General features: G+C 69.3%; 1 protein-coding gene across 2 annotated transcripts in view; it reads left to right on the top strand.

Moving 5' to 3' along the window:
- The window catches only part of ZFPM1 (zinc finger protein, FOG family member 1), a 32,954-nt gene extending 16,219 nt beyond the window's left edge, over positions 1–16,735 (top strand). For both annotated transcript variants that reach the window (XM_055145647.1, XM_055145646.1), the window contains exons 4-10: positions 9,602–9,735; positions 12,533–12,635; positions 12,954–13,124; positions 14,263–14,496; positions 14,668–14,763; positions 14,843–14,989; positions 15,092–16,735. In XM_055145647.1, coding sequence (XP_055001622.1) covers positions 9,602–9,735; positions 12,533–12,635; positions 12,954–13,124; positions 14,263–14,496; positions 14,668–14,763; positions 14,843–14,989; positions 15,092–16,677 — 2,471 coding nt within the window. In that variant the 3' untranslated portion in view covers positions 16,678–16,735. The remainder of the gene's footprint in view (positions 1–9,601; positions 9,736–12,532; positions 12,636–12,953; positions 13,125–14,262; positions 14,497–14,667; positions 14,764–14,842; positions 14,990–15,091) is intronic.
- Positions 16,736–16,953: the final 218 nt, after the last annotated feature.

The following is a 16,953-nucleotide window of genomic DNA, read 5'->3' as shown; positions in this document are numbered from 1 at the left end:
CCCAGGAGCTGGGCGTTTGGGAGCCTGGGGACAGCGCAGCGGCTGTGGGCGTGGTCACACGGGGCCCACGGCACCCCTGTGGGCCAGGCCCTGTCTCCAGGGCTCCCGCTGGGTGGGGGTGGCGGCCCCGCGGGCGCAGGCGGGCTCGTGTCACATGCCCAGGGCTCCTGGCGGCCACGTGCTCGGCCAGCACCTCCCTGCGTGTCCATGTCTGGGGCCCTCACGCGGACGCCGTCCCGGCACCGCCCGCCCCCAGCCGCCTGGGTCACCTCTGCCTCCCTCACGGGGACTTGGCACTGGCCGCACGACGCTACCCAAGGGGGGCCGCTGTCCACGGGTGCCCCAGGGACACGGGTCAAGCACTCATGACAGAGCCAGGTCCCTTGTGGGTGCTAGGCCGTGGGGTGTGGCCCCAGCCGGAGGGAGCACTGGACGAGGGTGCCAGCTTGTGCGACGTCCCCGTGGGCACAGGCCGCGGTGTCCCGTCCAGCGGAGCCCAACTCCCTGCACTGCCGCCATCCTTACCCCGTCTCACGGGCAGGGCCGGCCCCGGCGCAGGGGCCCCTGTGGCCGCCCGCACTGTGGTTTGGGGCTGGGGGGACCAGGGCCTGTCGGCACCCACAGATACCAGCTCCTGTGCGGTGGGCACGAGGCCGCTAGCCAACCGCCGCGGGCCGCCGTATCAGCCCCCGGCAGGCCACCCTCTATCAGCCCGGGAAGCGGAGGCCGCCGCGGGCCTTATCTCACTGCGCGGCTGCCGTGCCCGCGCTGCCCACTGACCCACAGGCAGCTGGCCCCGCCGGTCTGCAGGGGCCGGGCCTTAGTTCCCGCAGAGCCCCCCTCCGTCATCAGACTGGCTCTTAGGTGTGGCGGGTGCAGTGGGGGCCCCGCCGGGCACGGCGAATGCCCCCTGTCCCATTCTTGCATGAGGGGCAGCCCCGGGTCTGCCTGCTGTCCCCTGCTGGCCATGGCTCCCAGGGAGGGAGCTCGGGGTGCGGGCATGGCAGGGCGTGGTGTGGGGCGCGGCCAGTGCTGCCTGGTTTTCAGGAGCACTGGGCTCAGCTGCAGTGGCTGCTGGGCGGTGGCCGGCGGTCCCTGGGCAGGGTGGAGGGTGCAGAGGGGGCCTGAGCCCCGCCAGGGGGGGCAGGCTCTGCACCGAGTCTCGAGGTGTCCCCCCACGCCCTGCAGGACAGATGGTGAGGGCCTGAGGTCCCTCAGTGAGTGGACGCTGGGCCGTGGGCAGTCCTGGCCAGCGTGGTGCCTCCCAGTGACTCTGAGTGACTTCCCAGACCTCTGGCAGGGCAGGGCAGGGCAGGGCAGCAGTGCCCCGGGGCGAGCAGAGTGAGCGGTCTGGCCTCAGGACGCAGCTCACGGGGCGCCCTGCACCCCGATCCCTGAGCACTCAAGTGCGAGTGCCGCGCTGGCTGGGTGCTCAGGCCTCTGTCTGCAGCGTCCTCCCGGGCCGGGCAGGTCAACAGAAGGAGGGCAGGGTGTCGGGGCCAGGGCAGCCCCCGGGGCTACCCCAAGTGCAGCTCGGGTTCTGGGCCCACATGGCTGGGGGCAGAGCAGGGGGCGGGGACCCCTCTGGGTGGCCGTGGGTGGGCAGGAGAGCTGGGCTGACCCACTGGCTGCTCCAGCCCCCTGCTTGCCTCAGGGAGGGGCCGGACAGGGCTAGTCCGAGGTCATCTCCAGGGGCCAGACATGGGACCCTGTTCCTGACCCCTCCAAGACCCCCGAAGCCCAGTCCCCGTGCAGCCGAGCCCGCCTTCCCCGCCCCTGGTCAGCTGGGGCTGAGCGGCACAGAGGCCCGAGTGGGAAGGGGGCGGGCAGCGGTGGGCCTGGCGGACGAGCCATGGGGGCTGGAGAGAAGTCAGGGTCCCCAGCTGCTGCCAGGCGAGAGCCGGACACTGGGTGTGACCGAGGCAGCTGGAGGCAGAGCTCAGAGGAGGTTGCGGCCTTGTCCCGCTGGCGGGCAGAGGGCACCTCTCGGGCTGACCCCACAGACGCTGCCTCGGCCCTGCCCGCGGGCTCCGGCAAGGCCCCTCCTTGCTCTGACCCCCACCTTCTGACCAAGGGCCTGAGGGCAGGGGCCTCGCTGCGCCCCTCGGCGTCCCACACCACGGACAACGCCGGGCCAGAGGAAGGGCCCCCGATGCCGCGTCGAGGCCGCACTGGAGTGTGACTGTCGCATGGGGCACGTGGACGGCCGTGGGGAGCCCAGGTGCGGCCACGCGCCTCCCTCCGGCCCGGACACCACTCGAGGCCCACGGCAGCCAGGACTGCGCCTGGCCCGGGTCCCAGCCGTCCTGGTGGCAGGAGGCGACCCGGCCTGGCCGCCCGCCCCGCGACCGCTGACCTCAGCACCTTCCGGGCGCGGCCGTGCGGCCGGGGCGCCTATCTCGGGCGGCCTGCTCCACGCTTCCTCCCCGCCCTCAGCCCGCTTCCTGCCTGCCTGGTCTGTGCCCGGGAGCCTGCCCGCCCCGCCCGCCGCCCCGGCAGCCCTGTCACTCACGGCCGCCCGCGTCACCGTGCCGTCCCGCCTGCCGCTGGCGCAGCCGCGGTGCTGCTGGTGCACTGCCACGGTGTCGGTCCTGCCACTGGTGCCGGACTTGGGAGGTGCTGGGGGCTGTTTCTGGGGACTCGCCCCCGCAGGGCCCTCTGCTGCCCGCGGCGCCCTCCCTGGCCTGCTCAGGGCGGCGGGAGGCAGCCTGTTCGGGGCCGGTTCAGCCCGTGCTGCCTTCCTGCCTGGCCCCTCCTGCCTGACCCCCAGGCCAGGCCGTGGCCATGCTCGGGCCCATGCGGGGCCCCTGCCCTTCCCCCCCGCAGCCCCCCGTACGCGCCAGGCCCCATTTATTCCTTATTTCTCTATCTTTGTTCGTGACTTTTGATTTCCTCACTGTGCTTTTTCCATTACTGTGGCGGTGGCCGCCGTTGATAAGATCGTCCCGGAGATGGGACAAAGGGGCTGCCTGGCTCGGGGCTGGTCATATCCTGCCCACCCGGGGAGGCCCGAGGTGTGATCCGGTGGGGCTCCTGTGGGAGGGGTCTCCTGGGCCCTGCGGCCTTCATGGTTCTGGAGAAGCTCGTGGGCGCTGGTCCACAGTCTGTGGGTGGTTCTGCCAAGTCTCGTCCCCTGAACTCCCCCCCAGGGCTCTTGGAGCCCCAAGGCGGGAGAAACCGCCGGAGCCCAGAGTGTGGGACGGGGCGAGTTTGGGGGGTCGGTGGGGGCCTGGCACGGCCTCAGCTGTGGGAGCGAGCAGAGTCATCAGGCCAAGCCCCCCCCACACCCCCCCACCCCATCCTGCCACCTGCTGCCTTCAGCCCCGCCATCTTCCCACCTGCCCCCTACTGATGGGGGGGCTGAGCTGGCCTGGGGACTCCACGTCAGGCTCCCTCTGACTCACCCCTTCCCTCGGGAGCCTCGGGTTGTTGGTCTGTGTTGGGTCACAGAGTGGGCTGGGGGCTCCCAGGGGAGGGGGGAGGGGAAGGGGTCAGGTGTCTTTCTGGAAGGGTCTAGGTTGGCCCGGGTTGCTCAGGGCGCCCCCGTTCTGGGCCAGGACCCCGCCACTTGTCCCCATCCCGGCTCCCTCCAGACAGACTGAACAGTGCTCGGGAAGGTGGTTCTGGCCCCCCCACCCCCCACTGGGTCAGCTGGGACCAAGGTGCCCCCTCCAGGCCTGCAGGTGCCCCCACACCCCCCCGTCTGGGGTGGCCTTGGGGCCCCGCCCTGCGGCTGCACCATTAGCTGGGGCCAGGGTTCAGCTGATAAAGACGGGCTGTTCTGTGTTAAAAAATCAATATCCCGCGATGCTCGGGTGATAGGCCCCGCACAGGCCCCAGCTGGCGGGCGGGGCAGCGCGCGGGGGCTGGCCTGGAAGTGCCCCTCTGTCGCCCGGTGCGGGTGGGCGCCAGCAGAGCCAGCTGCCCCAGGTCTCAGGCTGCTGGGCTGACCCCGGCCCCAGAAGCAGAGGTCTTTAGGGGCAAGTCAGGAGGCGACCCCTGAGGTCGAGGCCCTGCCCACCGGCCCGAGAGGCCAGGAGCACATGGGGGGGCACCCTGGGCCCTCTTCATCCCACGCCCTGTGTCCGGGCGCCAGGGCATGAGATGACAACCACAAGGTGGGCCTTACCTCCAGGTGCCGTCTGAGCCCCACGCTCCCCGTGGCATTGACCTGTCAGGCTCTGCCTGTGACGTTGGGCCTGTGTCAGGCGCTCCCTGTGGGTGTTGTGCCTTGCGTCAGGCGGTCCTGTGGGTGTTGTGCCCTGCGTCAGGTGTCCCCTGTGGGTGTTGTGCCCTGTGTCAGGCGGTCCTGTGGGTGTTGTGCCCTGCGTCAGGTGTCCCCTGTGGGTGTTGTGCCCTGTGTCAGGCGGTCCTGTGGGTGTTGTGCCCTGTGTCAGGTGTCCCCTGTGGGTGTTGTGCCCTGTGTCATTTGTCCCCTGTGGGTGTTGTGCCCTGCGTCAGGTGTCCCCTGTGGGTGTTGTGCCCTGCGTCAGGTGTCCCCTGTGGGTGTTGTGCCCTGCGTCAGGTGTCCCCTGTGGGTGTTGTGCCCTGCGTCAGGTGTCCCCTGTGGGTGTTGTGCCCTGCGTCAGGTGTCCCCTGTGGGTGTTGTGCCCTGCGTCAGGTGTCCCCTGTGGGTGTTGTGCCCTGTGTCAGGCGGTCCTGTGGGTGTTGGGCCCTGCGTCAGGTGTCCCCTGTGGGTGTTGTGCCCTGTGTCAGGCGGTCCTGTGGGTGTTGTGCCCTGTGTCAGGTGTCCCCTGTGGGTGTTGTGCCCTGTGTCATTTGTCCCCTGTGGGTGTTGTGCCCTGCGTCAGGTGTCCCCTGTGGGTGTTGTGCCCTGCGTCAGGTGTCCCCTGTGGGTGTTGTGCCCTGTGTCATTTGTCCCCTGTGGGTGTTGTGCCCTGCGTCAGGTGTCCCCTGTGGGTGTTGTGCCCTGCGTCAGGTGTCCCCTGTGGCTGTTGTGCCCTGCGTCAGGTGTTCCCTGTGGCTGTTGTGCCCTGCGTCAGGCGGTCCTGTGGGTGTTGTGCCCTGCGTCAGGTGTCCCCTGTGGGTGTTGTGCCCTGCGTCAGGTGTCCCCTGTGGGTGTTGTGCCCTGCGTCAGGTGTCCCCTGTGGGTGTTGTGCCCTGTGTCAGGCGGTCCTGTGGATGTTGTGCCCTGTGTCAAGGCGGTCCTGTGGGTGTTGTGCCCTGCGTCAGATGTCCCCTGTGGGTATTGTGCCCTGTGTCAGGTGTCCCCTGTGGGTGTTGTGCCCTGTGTCAGGCGGTCCTGTGGATGTTGTGCCCTGTGTCAAGGCGGTCCTGTGGGTGTTGTGCCCTGCGTTAGATGTCCCCTGTGGGTGTTGTGCCCTGCGTCAGGTGTCCCCTGTGGGTGTTGTGCCCTGCGTCAGGTGTCCCCTGTGGGTGTTGTGCCCTGCGTCAGGTGTCCCCTGTGGGTGTTGTGCCCTGCGTCAGGTGTCCCCTGTGGGTTTTGTGCCCTGTGTCAGGCGATCCTGTGGGTGTTGTGCCCTGTGTCATTTGTCCCCTGTGGGTGGTGTGCCCTGCGTCAGGTGTCCCCTGTGGGTGTTGTGCCCTGCGTCAGATGTCCCCTGTGGGTGTTGTGCCCTGCGTCAGGTGTCCCCTGTGGGTGTTGTGCCCTGCGTCAGGTGTCCCCTGTGGGTGTTGTGCCCTGCGTCAGGTGTCCCCTGTGGGTGTTGTGCCCTGCGTCAGGTGTCCCCTGTGGGTGTTGTGCCCTGCGTCAGGTGTCCCCTGTGGGTGTTGTGCCCTGCGTCAGGTGTCCCCTGTGGGTGTTGTGCCCTGCGTCAGGTGTCCCCTGTGGGTGTTGTGCCCTGCGTCAGGTGTCCCCTGTGGGTTTTGTGCCCTGCGTCAGGCGGTCCTGTGGGTGTTGTGCCCTGTGTCATTTGTCCCCTGTGGGTGGTGTGCCCTGCGTCAGGTGTCCCCTGTGGGTGTTGTGCCCTGCGTCAGGTGTCCCCTGTGGGTTTTGTGCCCTGCATCAGGCGGTCCTGTGGGTGTTGTGCCTGTGTGGGGTGCTGTCCAACTCCCTTGTATGAAGGTTCTGGCCCAGTTCAGGGTGACAGCTTTGCCTCCAGCGGGCTTGAACCGAGCTCCAGGACTACCTGGCAGTGAGACAGCCTGAGCCTCGCCCCTCCTCTGGCAGAGAGCAGGGACAATGAGCCCCCACCCTCCCAGCTCATCACTAGTCACATTCCCTTAACTCTGGCCCCTGGAGTTCACCGCCCCAGCCCAGTGGTGGGGAAGGTTCTGGCCCCGGGTCCCAACCAGGCTGCACCAGGCACGGCCTCTTGTTTCCAGATGTGGCTTCTTTAACCCAGGGGACACCCCAGTGGCCAGTGTTCCACAACTCTGGCCTCCTGCACTGAGACCCAAGTCGCATGGACATGCCCTGAGGCACTGGGCATCTCGAGGGTGCCCGGCTGGCCGGGGTGGCAGCTGGTAGCTGGGGCAGGGACGGCCGCTCCCGGGGTGTGTGACTGCTGGGGGGTCCTCGTCCGTGCCAGAAGGTGGCGGAGGCTGCAGGGCCCCTGGATCTGACCCCCAGCACCACACGGTCCATGCGGTAGCGTCCCGTGGCCTCCGTGCCCCTCTGCCCACCTGCTCCAAGGAGGGCCAGGCGTGAGAGGAGGGGGGCTGCTGTCTGTCCACACTGTCCCAGCGACCCCTTTGGGCGCCCAGGGAGACTTCTAGAAGCCTGCAGGGTGGGGCCCACACGGGCCGGCATCTCGGCTCCCTCCTCCTTTCCCTCTCTGTGGCTCTATCAAAGGCAAACAGCCAGATCCCGAGATAAGGCCCCGACAAAGCCGCAAAGCCCAGCAGCTGGTCCTGGGAGCCACGGGTGGGGCCGCCCAGATAAGTGGGGGTGCAGTGAACCGGTGGGCACCCACAGGCGCAGGGGCCTCTGGTCAACTGCAGATGGCCTGTGAGCAATATGCAGGAGGGACCCCAAGTTCACGTGGGCCTGGAGACCTGCCCTGTGGGCGGCAGCTGGGGGACGTTGCTGAGGGCCGGTGGGGAGTACGGCCCCCCTTATCTTTATTGTGGCTGTGAAGGCGCCCTGGGCAGCCGGGAGGGTCCAGCAGCCAGGCTCTGTGAGGTGGCTACAAGGGACCAGATCACAGTGACCCAGCAGCTCAGCTGGGAAACTGAGGCCCAGGGCAGCTGGACTCTGTCCCCTGGGTGCTGCCCACCGAGGGCCGAAGATGAGCCTTTCCCGCCCCGTAAGCATGCAGAGGCTGAATTTCTCTGGTTCTTTCCATGTTCTTGGGGACAAAATTGAATCTGACGTCCATGTTTGTTCTTGAAGTAACGCGTGTGCGTTGTTTGCCAGCGCAGGGCAGCCTGTCTCGGCTGGGTCTGGGCGAGCCTGGGGGCAGCGGGGGGCAGTCTCCCCCTGGCCTTGCCGGCCTGCCCCCGCCCGCCCTCTCCCTCACATGTGGAGTACCCACAGGGCAAGCGCCGGCGGGAACCAGGGGCTCCGGGCTGGTGGCCTGGCCCTTCTCTGGGCCGGACAGAGGGCCTGGTCAGGGTGCAGTGGCCCCGCTGCTGGGGGTGTGGTTGTGGGAGGACTGGCCTGCCCAGGGCCCCCGGTCCCGAAGGGGAGCTGGTTGCCAGCTCTGCGTGCGGCTGTGGGCCCCCGCCGTGTGGCAGGAGGCTGGCCGTTGCCCAGGCCTCCAGTGCTCGAGGCTGTCTGAATAACCGTCTCTTCCCGCGTGCCCCTCGCTGGGCACCCCTCTGGCACGCAGCCCGCAGGCTCCCCCGTGGGACTCTCGGTTGGCCCAGGGCCTCAGTCAGTGCTCGGCAGACACCCCCACTAGGGGCTGGCGGGAACTGGGGGGTGCATGAGGCTTCTGCGCCCACGCGGGACCCCAATAGCCACACACTGTGGGGGACCTGCTGATGCATGTCCCAGGCCAGCCCCCGCTTCGTGCTCGGCTGAGCTGATTCAGGGCCTGAGCACGCCGTTTTCGGGAGTCAGATCTGGCAGTGCGTGATACCCCATGATGGTGTGGCTGCCGGGAAGCACCCGCTGGGACCCCCGCTGAAGGTGGCACAAGGCGGCAGCTTGGGGGACCTCCTGCCGCCGAGGCCGCCTGGGTGGCTGCAGCTGAGCCAGGCGCCGGGTCCCTCCCTGCCTGCAGGCGCAGGCAGCTGCGTGAGCCAGGCTTCTCTGAGGCCGTGTCCAGCGCAGGGTCTGGAGGCCGGGCACCACCTCGCGGCTCCCCTTTCCTTTGGGACCTTGGACAGCTGCAGGCCCTGCCCAGCAGGTGAGGTGCGGTGGGCCCGCCCTCCCGGCCCGTCTGTGAGCTGCTGGCAGAGAGGCCCGTAGAGGCAGGTCACCACACCGTGGAGCCCGCCTCTGCCCCTCTCCGTGGGCTGATAAAGGGGCGCCGGCCTCCCAGCCTGTCCTGGTCCCCTGCCACCTTATCTACCGGGGAAGACAAGGGCCCAGTGAGAACGTTCTAGCCCGGCCTCCGGGGCGTATTTACACCTTATCTCCACCATTAGCCAGGCAGTTATCTGATAATCGGCCCATTAAGGCCACAGCCTGCCCATCGGGGCTCCAGGAAGTGGGGCTTTGCATTGCTCACCCGGGACTGGGCCAGGCCACGTGAGGTCTCCAAGGTCCCGGGTGCCAGGGGTGCCAGGTGACACGGAGGCAGGGAGGGCCGCCCCCCCTGCCACCGGTCTTGGCAGGAGGTGTGGCCCAGGAGGCCCCGCCCCAGCCCAAAGGGGTGTGGCCTGGAGGCCCCGCCTCCTGCCGCGGCGGGCGTGGCCTAGGAGGCGGGAAGGCAGGGACCAGGTGAGACTGGCCTGCAGGCCAGTGCTGCCTTGAGACCTTCAAATACAAATGGGGCCCCCGCAGTGGCTCTTGCGGCAGCAAACCTGCCATGTGGAGGGGCCAGGGAGACAGTGCAGCAGGTACACTTGCCTTGCACATGGCCGACCTGGATCCCACCCCTGGCGTCTCATATGGTCCCTGAACACCACCAGGAGTGATCCCCGAGCACAGAGCCAGGAGTAACACCAAGCACTGCCGGGTATGGCCCCAAAATGAACACAGCTGCTCTGTGTGAGGCCCTGGTTCCAGGCATGCGTGTCCCCTGAGCCCCACCTGGTGGGCCCCCCCAAGGAAACCTAGACGACGGTTGGAATAGCCCACCTCCACGAGGAGCTGGCCTTCGCGCTGGGCTTCAGACCCCGCCCACAGCACAGCGGGTCCCCACACAGCCCCTGTTCCTGTGGGAAGGGGTGGTGGGGCGACCCCTGGGCGAGGTGCCCTTGCTCACACCGGGGCTGCAGAGCGGGGCCTGAGGGGCTGTCATTGTGCCCCAGGGCTCTGTGCACCTGTGGGGCCCCTGGGGGCCACATGCGGCCCTGCCGACCTGCAGCACCCCATGTACCCCAGAGCTCTGGCCAGGAGGACCGGCCTTGGTCCTGAACCTAAGCACAGGCCATTGTGTGTCACCAAGACTCTCCCTCCCCGCCTCTCCCCTGCAGTCCTCCTCCCTCCTTCCTCTCCTCTGTGGCCCCCCTCCCCTGCAGCCCTGCCTTCTCTGGGACCCTCCTCATGCCTCGCCTCTCCCTGCAGATGAGCTGGAGTTGGTACTGCAGGATGGGCAGAAGTGTGTGCGGGCACGGAGCAGCCTGGCTGAGGGCCTGGCCTGGGGTCCTTTCCATGGGAGCATTCAGAGCAGAGCCTCATCCCCTGGGCTGTCAGAACTGGTAAGGCGCCCTTGACTTGACCCCGCTCGTCCACTTACCAGCTGCTGGGCATCATTTGGCCCCCTAGCTGGGACTGGGTCTGACCTCAGCTGCCAGAGCGTGGCCCTCGCCGTCTGGGGGCTGCTGGGAGACAGACACCTGGGTGCTGGGACCAGGAAGGCAGGAAGGGAGCACCCGAGGGCTTCCTGGAGGAGGTGGTGTGGGCCTAGGGGACACAAGAGTAAGTGGTGGGAATGAGGTGGTTTTCCACCCTGAGCACAGCAGCAGCGGAACCTCAGCTTCCTTCTGGTCCCATCCCTGTGGGCTCTGTGGGGAGTGGAGGGGTCTGTCAGGTGCCTCAAGCCAGCACTGGGTGGGGTGGGCACCAGTGGCCCTGAGCCCTGCTCCCTGCTGCAGTGCTCCCGTGCAGAGTGGAGCCGGGGCCACACTTCTGCCACCATGTGCAGGAACCAGGACCGAGTGCCCTGAGTCGGGATCTAGTTGGACAGGCCCCAGGGGTGCTGGGTGCCAGGTGCGCCCCTTACTCCGAGGGCTGGGCTGGCCCCACGCTGCTCTGAGTGTCCCCCCCCCAGCCTCCCTGGCCACCCCTCAAAGAGGGGGCAGGAGACGCGGTGGGTAACGCTGGCACCCAAGGGCACGTGAACCCCCCCAGGTCTTATCTCCCGCAGAGTGAAATCCTCGATTAACCCTTATCTCCCCGGCAGGCGCTATCTCGCCTTGGCGCCGAGTGTCCAGACACACGGCCCAGATGATTGATCCCCTGAGATACGGGCCTTTCCGATACTCCGTTTATTGTCTAAATATTTTTGCTAACGTTTCAGCGGCCTTATCGGCTCCCCTGCCTGCCAAGCTCCCCCACACCACAGCCCCAGATGTTCCTATCAGCAGCCCCGAGCTGGCCCGCCCCGCCCAGTGGAGAGGCGCTGAGCCAGGGGGCCCTGCCTGTGGGCTGGGGGGTGGCCAGCAGCAGGAGGGATGTCCATGACTGACGCGTGGACGGGCGGGACTGTACGGGGAGCACAGCAGCAGGGAGCAGGCCTGCGTGTCAGGCTGAGCTGCAGGCCCACAGCACGTGAGCACTGGCCGCAGGGTTGGGCTGTAGGGCTCTGGGGACACGCAGCAACCGGTCACCACCCCCTCTGCACTGAGGACCCCAGGCTGGAGGTGTTCTCGCGGTGGGACCCCCGGGGTGCACCTGTGGTGGCCCCTCAGCAACCCCAAGCTGCGGGCAGGCCTGCCTGGGGGGTGGGGGCAGCCCTGAGCATGAGCACCCGGTGTAGGCCCCGCCTCTCTGCCTCAGTTTCCCTGTCTGCAGTGTAGGGCTGGGAATGCCCCCAGGGCCTTAGGCCGCTCTCAGCTCTGTCTGTAGTGCTCCCCTCCGGTGCTCCAGAGACCCACGAGAGGGCCGGGAGGGGTGCCCTGCCCTTGCCCCCGCCAGCCTCCCTGCAGCCCCACCCCCTCCAGGCTTTTCTCATTTCCTCTAGCCTCCAATGTCAGTGCTCACTCCAAAGCTCAGAGACGTCGTGTTCCCGGGGCCCCGTGGGGGCAGTCACCGGGAGGGGCAGATGTGCAGGCCCAAACCCCGCTCAGCTCTCGTGGGCCTCGTCCCCACCCCGGAGTTAGGCTGGCGGGTCCGGAGGCCCCAGGAGCCCTTCCCTGAAGGGAAGCAGGTGTGAGACCCGCCCAGAACCCTGGGCCTGGCCTAGGGGCACTTGGGCCGCGGGGGCTCTCCGCTCTCCAGGAGGGGCGTTTCGGATACCCCCTGATGCATCCCGTGGCCAAGCCCAGCAGGGGCGAGCTCGGCAGCCCCCAGAGAAACACCTCTGCCGGGGGGAAGAGGGGGAGAAGGGGAGACGGGAAGGCCTGTGGGAGGGCCCGGCCCAGGCCAGGTCCAGCCGCCTTTGCTGGGAGGGAGAGCGGCCCCCAGACGGAGCTGGGTGGACGGTGGGGACCCAGTGGTTCTGCCGCGTCAGCAGAGCGGCCCGTTTTATCGCGCGGAGAGCACGCAGGCCGCAGAGCGATAAGCATTAAACCAGCGGGAGGCTGTCAGTCTCGGCGTGCGGGCTTAGAAATATTGGGAGCAATAATTAGATTTCATATCGTCACGGCAGCACCCACTGGGGGCCTGGCACAGCCATCCCTCCACTCTGCTCTCATTAATATTCATCAGGGCTGCCGGGCTGCCCGCTGCCAGCCACCAGGGCAGGGAGTGCCATGGCCCCGGCCTCAGGCTGCAGCCCCACGCCCCCCTCCGCTGTGCTCAGTGAAGGGACCTGGTCCACCTGCTGTGTTCCCCCAGGGGCCCCCACCTACCCAGTGCTCCCAGAAAGAACCCCCGCCCCCTGTTGTGCTCCCCAGGGACCCCCGCCTACCCACTGGCTCCCCCCAGGAGCTAGGTCTCAGGAGTGTTGGGGCTCTGCCCGGCCAGGCCAGGCAGGAGAGACATCAGCAGGAGTGGGCATGGCCCCCAGCCTGCTCACCCAAGTTGGTGTGCCCCCTAATCTGCCAGAGCATAGGGACAGAGGAGGGGTCATATCTGTGTCAGCCCCAAAGTCCAGGTGAAGGGGAGCAGGGGCAGAGCCACTGGACGGCGAGTCCAGGCCTCTGCAACTGGGGGCTGCCCTGCAGGGGGTGGGGGACCCTCCAGCCCCTCCCCCAGTGGTGTCAGGCAAAGCCACACCCTTCTGGGGGTGGGGCCGTGCTGCGGAGGGCCCCCTGCACCCTGTCCCGGGAAGCCCCAGGCCTGGTGGGCGGGGAGAGGCCGCCCTGCACCTGTGGACCGACCCCCTCTCTGCAGGGCCCGGTGCTGACCCAGCTGCAGGAGGACCAGGCCGGCTGGCTGCAGATGCTGCCCCGGGCGCCCAGCTCCGCTGAAGCCAATGTGGAAATCCACAGGAAGGGTTGGTCCCTGGCGGGCCCCAGCCTAACCCCTGCACGGAGGGGGTGGGGAACTGGGGGTCCTTGGCGCAGAGACGCCCTGCCCGGACCTGGGGCGTTTGCAGCCTGGCCCTTCTAGAGGGGGAGTCTGGGGAAAGGCCGCCGGGAGGGGGCAGGCCAAGGTTGCTGGCCACTCTTGCTGGCCGAGGCTGCCCCCTACAGGCCACCACGGGAACAGCTGCCCCTCAGAGGCTGTTTCCAAGTCCCTGGCTTGGAGGGAGGGTCCCGAGTGCCGGGGACTGGGGGGCGGCGGCCGCCCTCACCGCTCTCCTTGCCCGCAGATGGGGCTCTGTGGTGCCGGCTCACCAGGCCAGTGCCCGCAGGCGGCCTGCTGCAAGTGTTCCTGCTGGCTGAACCCAGCCTCCCTGTGAAGGCACCCTCGCACCCCGATGTGCAGCTCCTCCCCCAGCAGGCCGGCATGGCCTCCATCCTCGCCACGGCAGTGGTCAACAGTGAGTGACCCCGAGGGGACAAGCGAAGCAGCCCCAGGGCTGGGAGGTGGGGTCCCCGGCCGGCGTACCCAACTGCTCCTCGCCCCCGTCTCCCAGCCGTGCCAACACGAGGGCCTGGCACGTGGGCGGCGGAGGCCAAGCACTCAGCGTGGCGACAGGGCAGGACGAACAGGCTCCAGTTAGGAAGTGGGGGTGGGGGCAGTGTCCAGGCACTGTCAGCGTCAGGGGGGGCCCCAAGGGGCTTCACCGGTCTCGGCACTGAGGCCGAGGGCTGAGTCCCTCATTCTTGGGTGTTTGTTTTTGAGCCTCACCCAGTGTCTCAGGACTCTGACCTGGTGGGGGTCCGGGACCATATGTGGTACCATGGATTGAACCCGGGTCAGCTACATACACGGCAGGTGCCCTTCCCGTCCTGTTGCTCCAGCCTCCAGACTCCATGCTCCAGACCACCACACACATTTGATTCATTTCTGAGTGCAGCTGGTGCTGTGGCTGGGCCACACGGTCACTGTGCCTGGCTGTACTCTTGGGGTCTTTCTGAGTGCTGGTGACACCATGGTGGGACAGGTCAGCGGGTCAGCCCCGTTGTCACGAGGCCTTGGAGCCGTGGGACCCCCAGCCCTGCACTGATCTTGAAGGTCAGAAACAAGCCCACTGGCTGCCCACTGGCCGCGCACACGCACGGGCCAGGAGGCCCTGGGAGAGGGAGTCTGCAGCATAGGGGTGGTCGGTGTCCAGGGGGGGAGGCCGCAGGGCCCGGATCAGGGTCTGCAGGTGCCCGTGTGGGGATGAGGCCCCATGGACAGCATCAGCTGCAAAGCCCCTGTAGTCACAGGGACCCCTGGTTCCACCTCATAGCCCAGCCCAGGACGAACACCCCTGCCCAGTCCTCAGCCCAGGCAGCTCCATGGGCAGGGGCAGAGAACAGATGGCCCCAGGACAGCTGCTGGAAGCCGAGCCAAGAATCGGGCCGTAGCGGCCCAGGCGTCCAGGCCTGGTCACTGCCTCCACCTGACCCCTCTTCTCCCTGCGCCCCGTCGCAGGAGAGGCACTCCCCGGACTAAGGCCCTCCCATGGGTGCCCCGCTGCCCCTCTGCTAACGGGGGCGCCCTCAGGCTGTGCCGCTCCCCTTCCCCAGAAGACGTCTTCCCCTGCAAGGACTGCGGCATCTGGTACCGGAGCGAGCGGAACCTGCAGGCCCACCTCCTCTACTACTGCGCGAGCCGCCAGGGCGCCGGTACCCCCGCCACGGCCGCCGCCGACGAGAAGCCCAAGGAGACGTACCCCAATGAACGCGTGTGCCCCTTCCCCCAGTGTCGCAAGAGCTGCCCCAGCGCCAGCTCCCTAGAAATCCACATGCGCAGCCACAGCGGTGAGGCCCCGCCCCGGCCCCGCCCACCCCAGGTCCGGGGGCCGCGGCCCCGCCCACCGCACCCCTGGGGCCATGCCAGTGTGAGCGCGGGTGGGGGCAGGGGCGTGGCCGCAGGTGTGGGGCGGGCCGCTGCCGGGGTCCCGCCGCCCCCTCACGCGCCCCGCGTTGCAGGGGAGCGGCCCTTCGCCTGTCTCATCTGCCTGTCCGCCTTCACCACCAAGGCCAACTGCGAGCGGCACCTGCGGGTGCACACGGACACGCTGAGCGGTAGGCGGGCCGGGCCGGCGGGCGGTGGTGTCGGGCGCGCACCCTCCCGCCCGGGCATTAATGCCGCAGCCGCCCGCAGGTGTGTGCCACAGCTGCGGCTTCATCTCCACCACGAGGGACATCCTCTACAGCCACCTGGTCACCAACCACATGGTGTGCCAGCCGGGCGCCAAGGCCGACGCCTTCTCGCCAGGGCCGGGGCACGCGGCGGCCAAGCTGCCCCTCGGTGAGCCTGCGGGCCCCGGGCGGGGGCGGGGACACGGCGGGCGGCTGGCCCTGGGCCCCCAGCCCCTCCGCCGCGGCCTGAGTGCTCCCCGCTCTCCTGCAGACGGCCTGGCCACCTTCCCGCAGCACGCGGCCCTGCACGGCGTGCTGGCCACGACCGACCGGGGACAGGCGCCCACCCCACCTCCGGGACCGGACGGGAAGGCCCCCGCGGAGGTCACCAATGGCGAGGCCAGGGCGGCCCCCCAGAACGGGGGCAGCAGCGAGATCCCCTTGGCTCCCCGGGCCATCAAGGTGGAAGCCGAGGAGCCAGCGGCGGAGCCAGGGTCCCCGGCCCCTTCGCGGACACCGTCCCCGCGCAGCCCCGGCGCGGCCCGGGTGAAGGCCGAGCTGTCCAGCCCCACGCCCGGCTCGAGCCCCGGACCCGGCGAGCTGGGCCTGGCGGCCGGGACCCTCTTCCTGCCGCAGTTCGTGGTGGACGCGGGAGCGGCGCCCCCCGCCTCGGAGATCCTGGCCAAGATGTCCGAGCTGGTGCACAGCCGCCTGCAGGGCGCCGCGGGCGCGCCGGCCGGCCTCTTCGCGGGGGCCCCCAAGGGTGCCACGTGCTTCGAGTGCGACATCACCTTCAACAACGTCAACAACTTCTACGTGCACAAGCGCCTGTACTGCTCGGGGCGACGCGCGCCCGACGACGCGCCCCCCGCCCGCCGAGCGCGCGCGCCCCCCGCGCCGCCGCCCGACGCGCCGCGCGTCTCGCCGGGCCCCGCCGCGCGCGACGACGACACGGGCCGCGCGGCCACGCCGGAGCCCGACGCGGCGGCCCGGGGCAGCGAGGGCAGCCCGAGCCCGGGCAGCGGGGTGGACGAGGCGGACGACGACCCCCGTCGGACGCTGTGCGAGGCCTGCAACATCCGCTTCAGCCGCCACGAGACCTACACGGTGCACAAGCGCTACTACTGCGCCTCGCGCCACGACCCGCCGCCGCGCCGGCCCGCGCCCGCGGGAGCCCCCGGGACCCCCGCGCCCGCCGCGCCGCCTCTGCGCACGCGCCGGCGCCGCCGGCTCGGCGAGCTGCCGGCGGCAGGCCCCGCCCCGGCGGCGGCAGGCCCCGCCCCCGACCCGCCCGCCTCGCCGCCGCCGCCCGCCGCCGACGGCCCCATCGACCTGAGCAAGCGGCCGCGGCGCCCGGCGCCCGAACCGCTGCCCGCGCTGGCCGACTACCACGAGTGCACGGCCTGCCGCGTGAGCTTCCACAGCCTCGACGCCTACCTGGCGCACAAGAAGTTCGCGTGCCCCGCCGCGCCGCGCCTGCGCGCCGGCCCCGAGGACGCGCCCGTCGCCTGCCCCTACTGCCCCCCGAACGGCCTGGTGCGCGGGGACCTGGTCGAGCACTTCCGCCTGGCGCACGGGCTGCGCGTGGCCGACGCCCGGACCCCGTCGCCCTCCGCACCCCGGGACAGCCCGCAGGCGGGGGCCGCCGAGCGCCGGGAGCCCCCGGCCCCGGACAGCAGCCCCCGGCCCGGCCCGCCCGCGTCCCCCGCGCACTCGGACAAGGGCGTGCAGACCCCCGTGCCCAACGGCAGCCACAGGTTCTGCCGCCTGTGCAACATCAGGTTCAGCAGCCTGTCCACCTTCATCGCGCACAAGAAGTACTACTGCTCGTCCCACGCGGCCGAGCACGTGAAGTGACCGCCGCGCGGCCCCACGCTCAGCCTTGGCACTTAATAAAGGAGTTCAGTTTGCTGACCGCGGCCGCGCGGCCTGCTTCTCTGGCCCCCGGCTGCCCCCCACTCCCCAGCGTCCAGGGAGGACTGGCCGCTGCCGGGGTCCAGCGGCGCTGAGGTCAGGGGGAACATGTCCACACGGTCTCACGCCTGCACGGCCCTTGCCCGCTTGCCGGGCAGATAGTGGCGAGGTCGAGGGTCAGCAGGTACTGACCTTCCCTTTCCCTCTGCCTCAGACTCG

This window comes from Sorex araneus, chromosome 8 (assembly GCF_027595985.1).
Source record: "Sorex araneus isolate mSorAra2 chromosome 8, mSorAra2.pri, whole genome shotgun sequence".
In the NCBI taxonomy this organism is placed as follows: Eukaryota; Metazoa; Chordata; class Mammalia; order Eulipotyphla; family Soricidae; genus Sorex; species Sorex araneus.
This window is presented reverse-complemented; position numbering and strand designations above follow the sequence as displayed.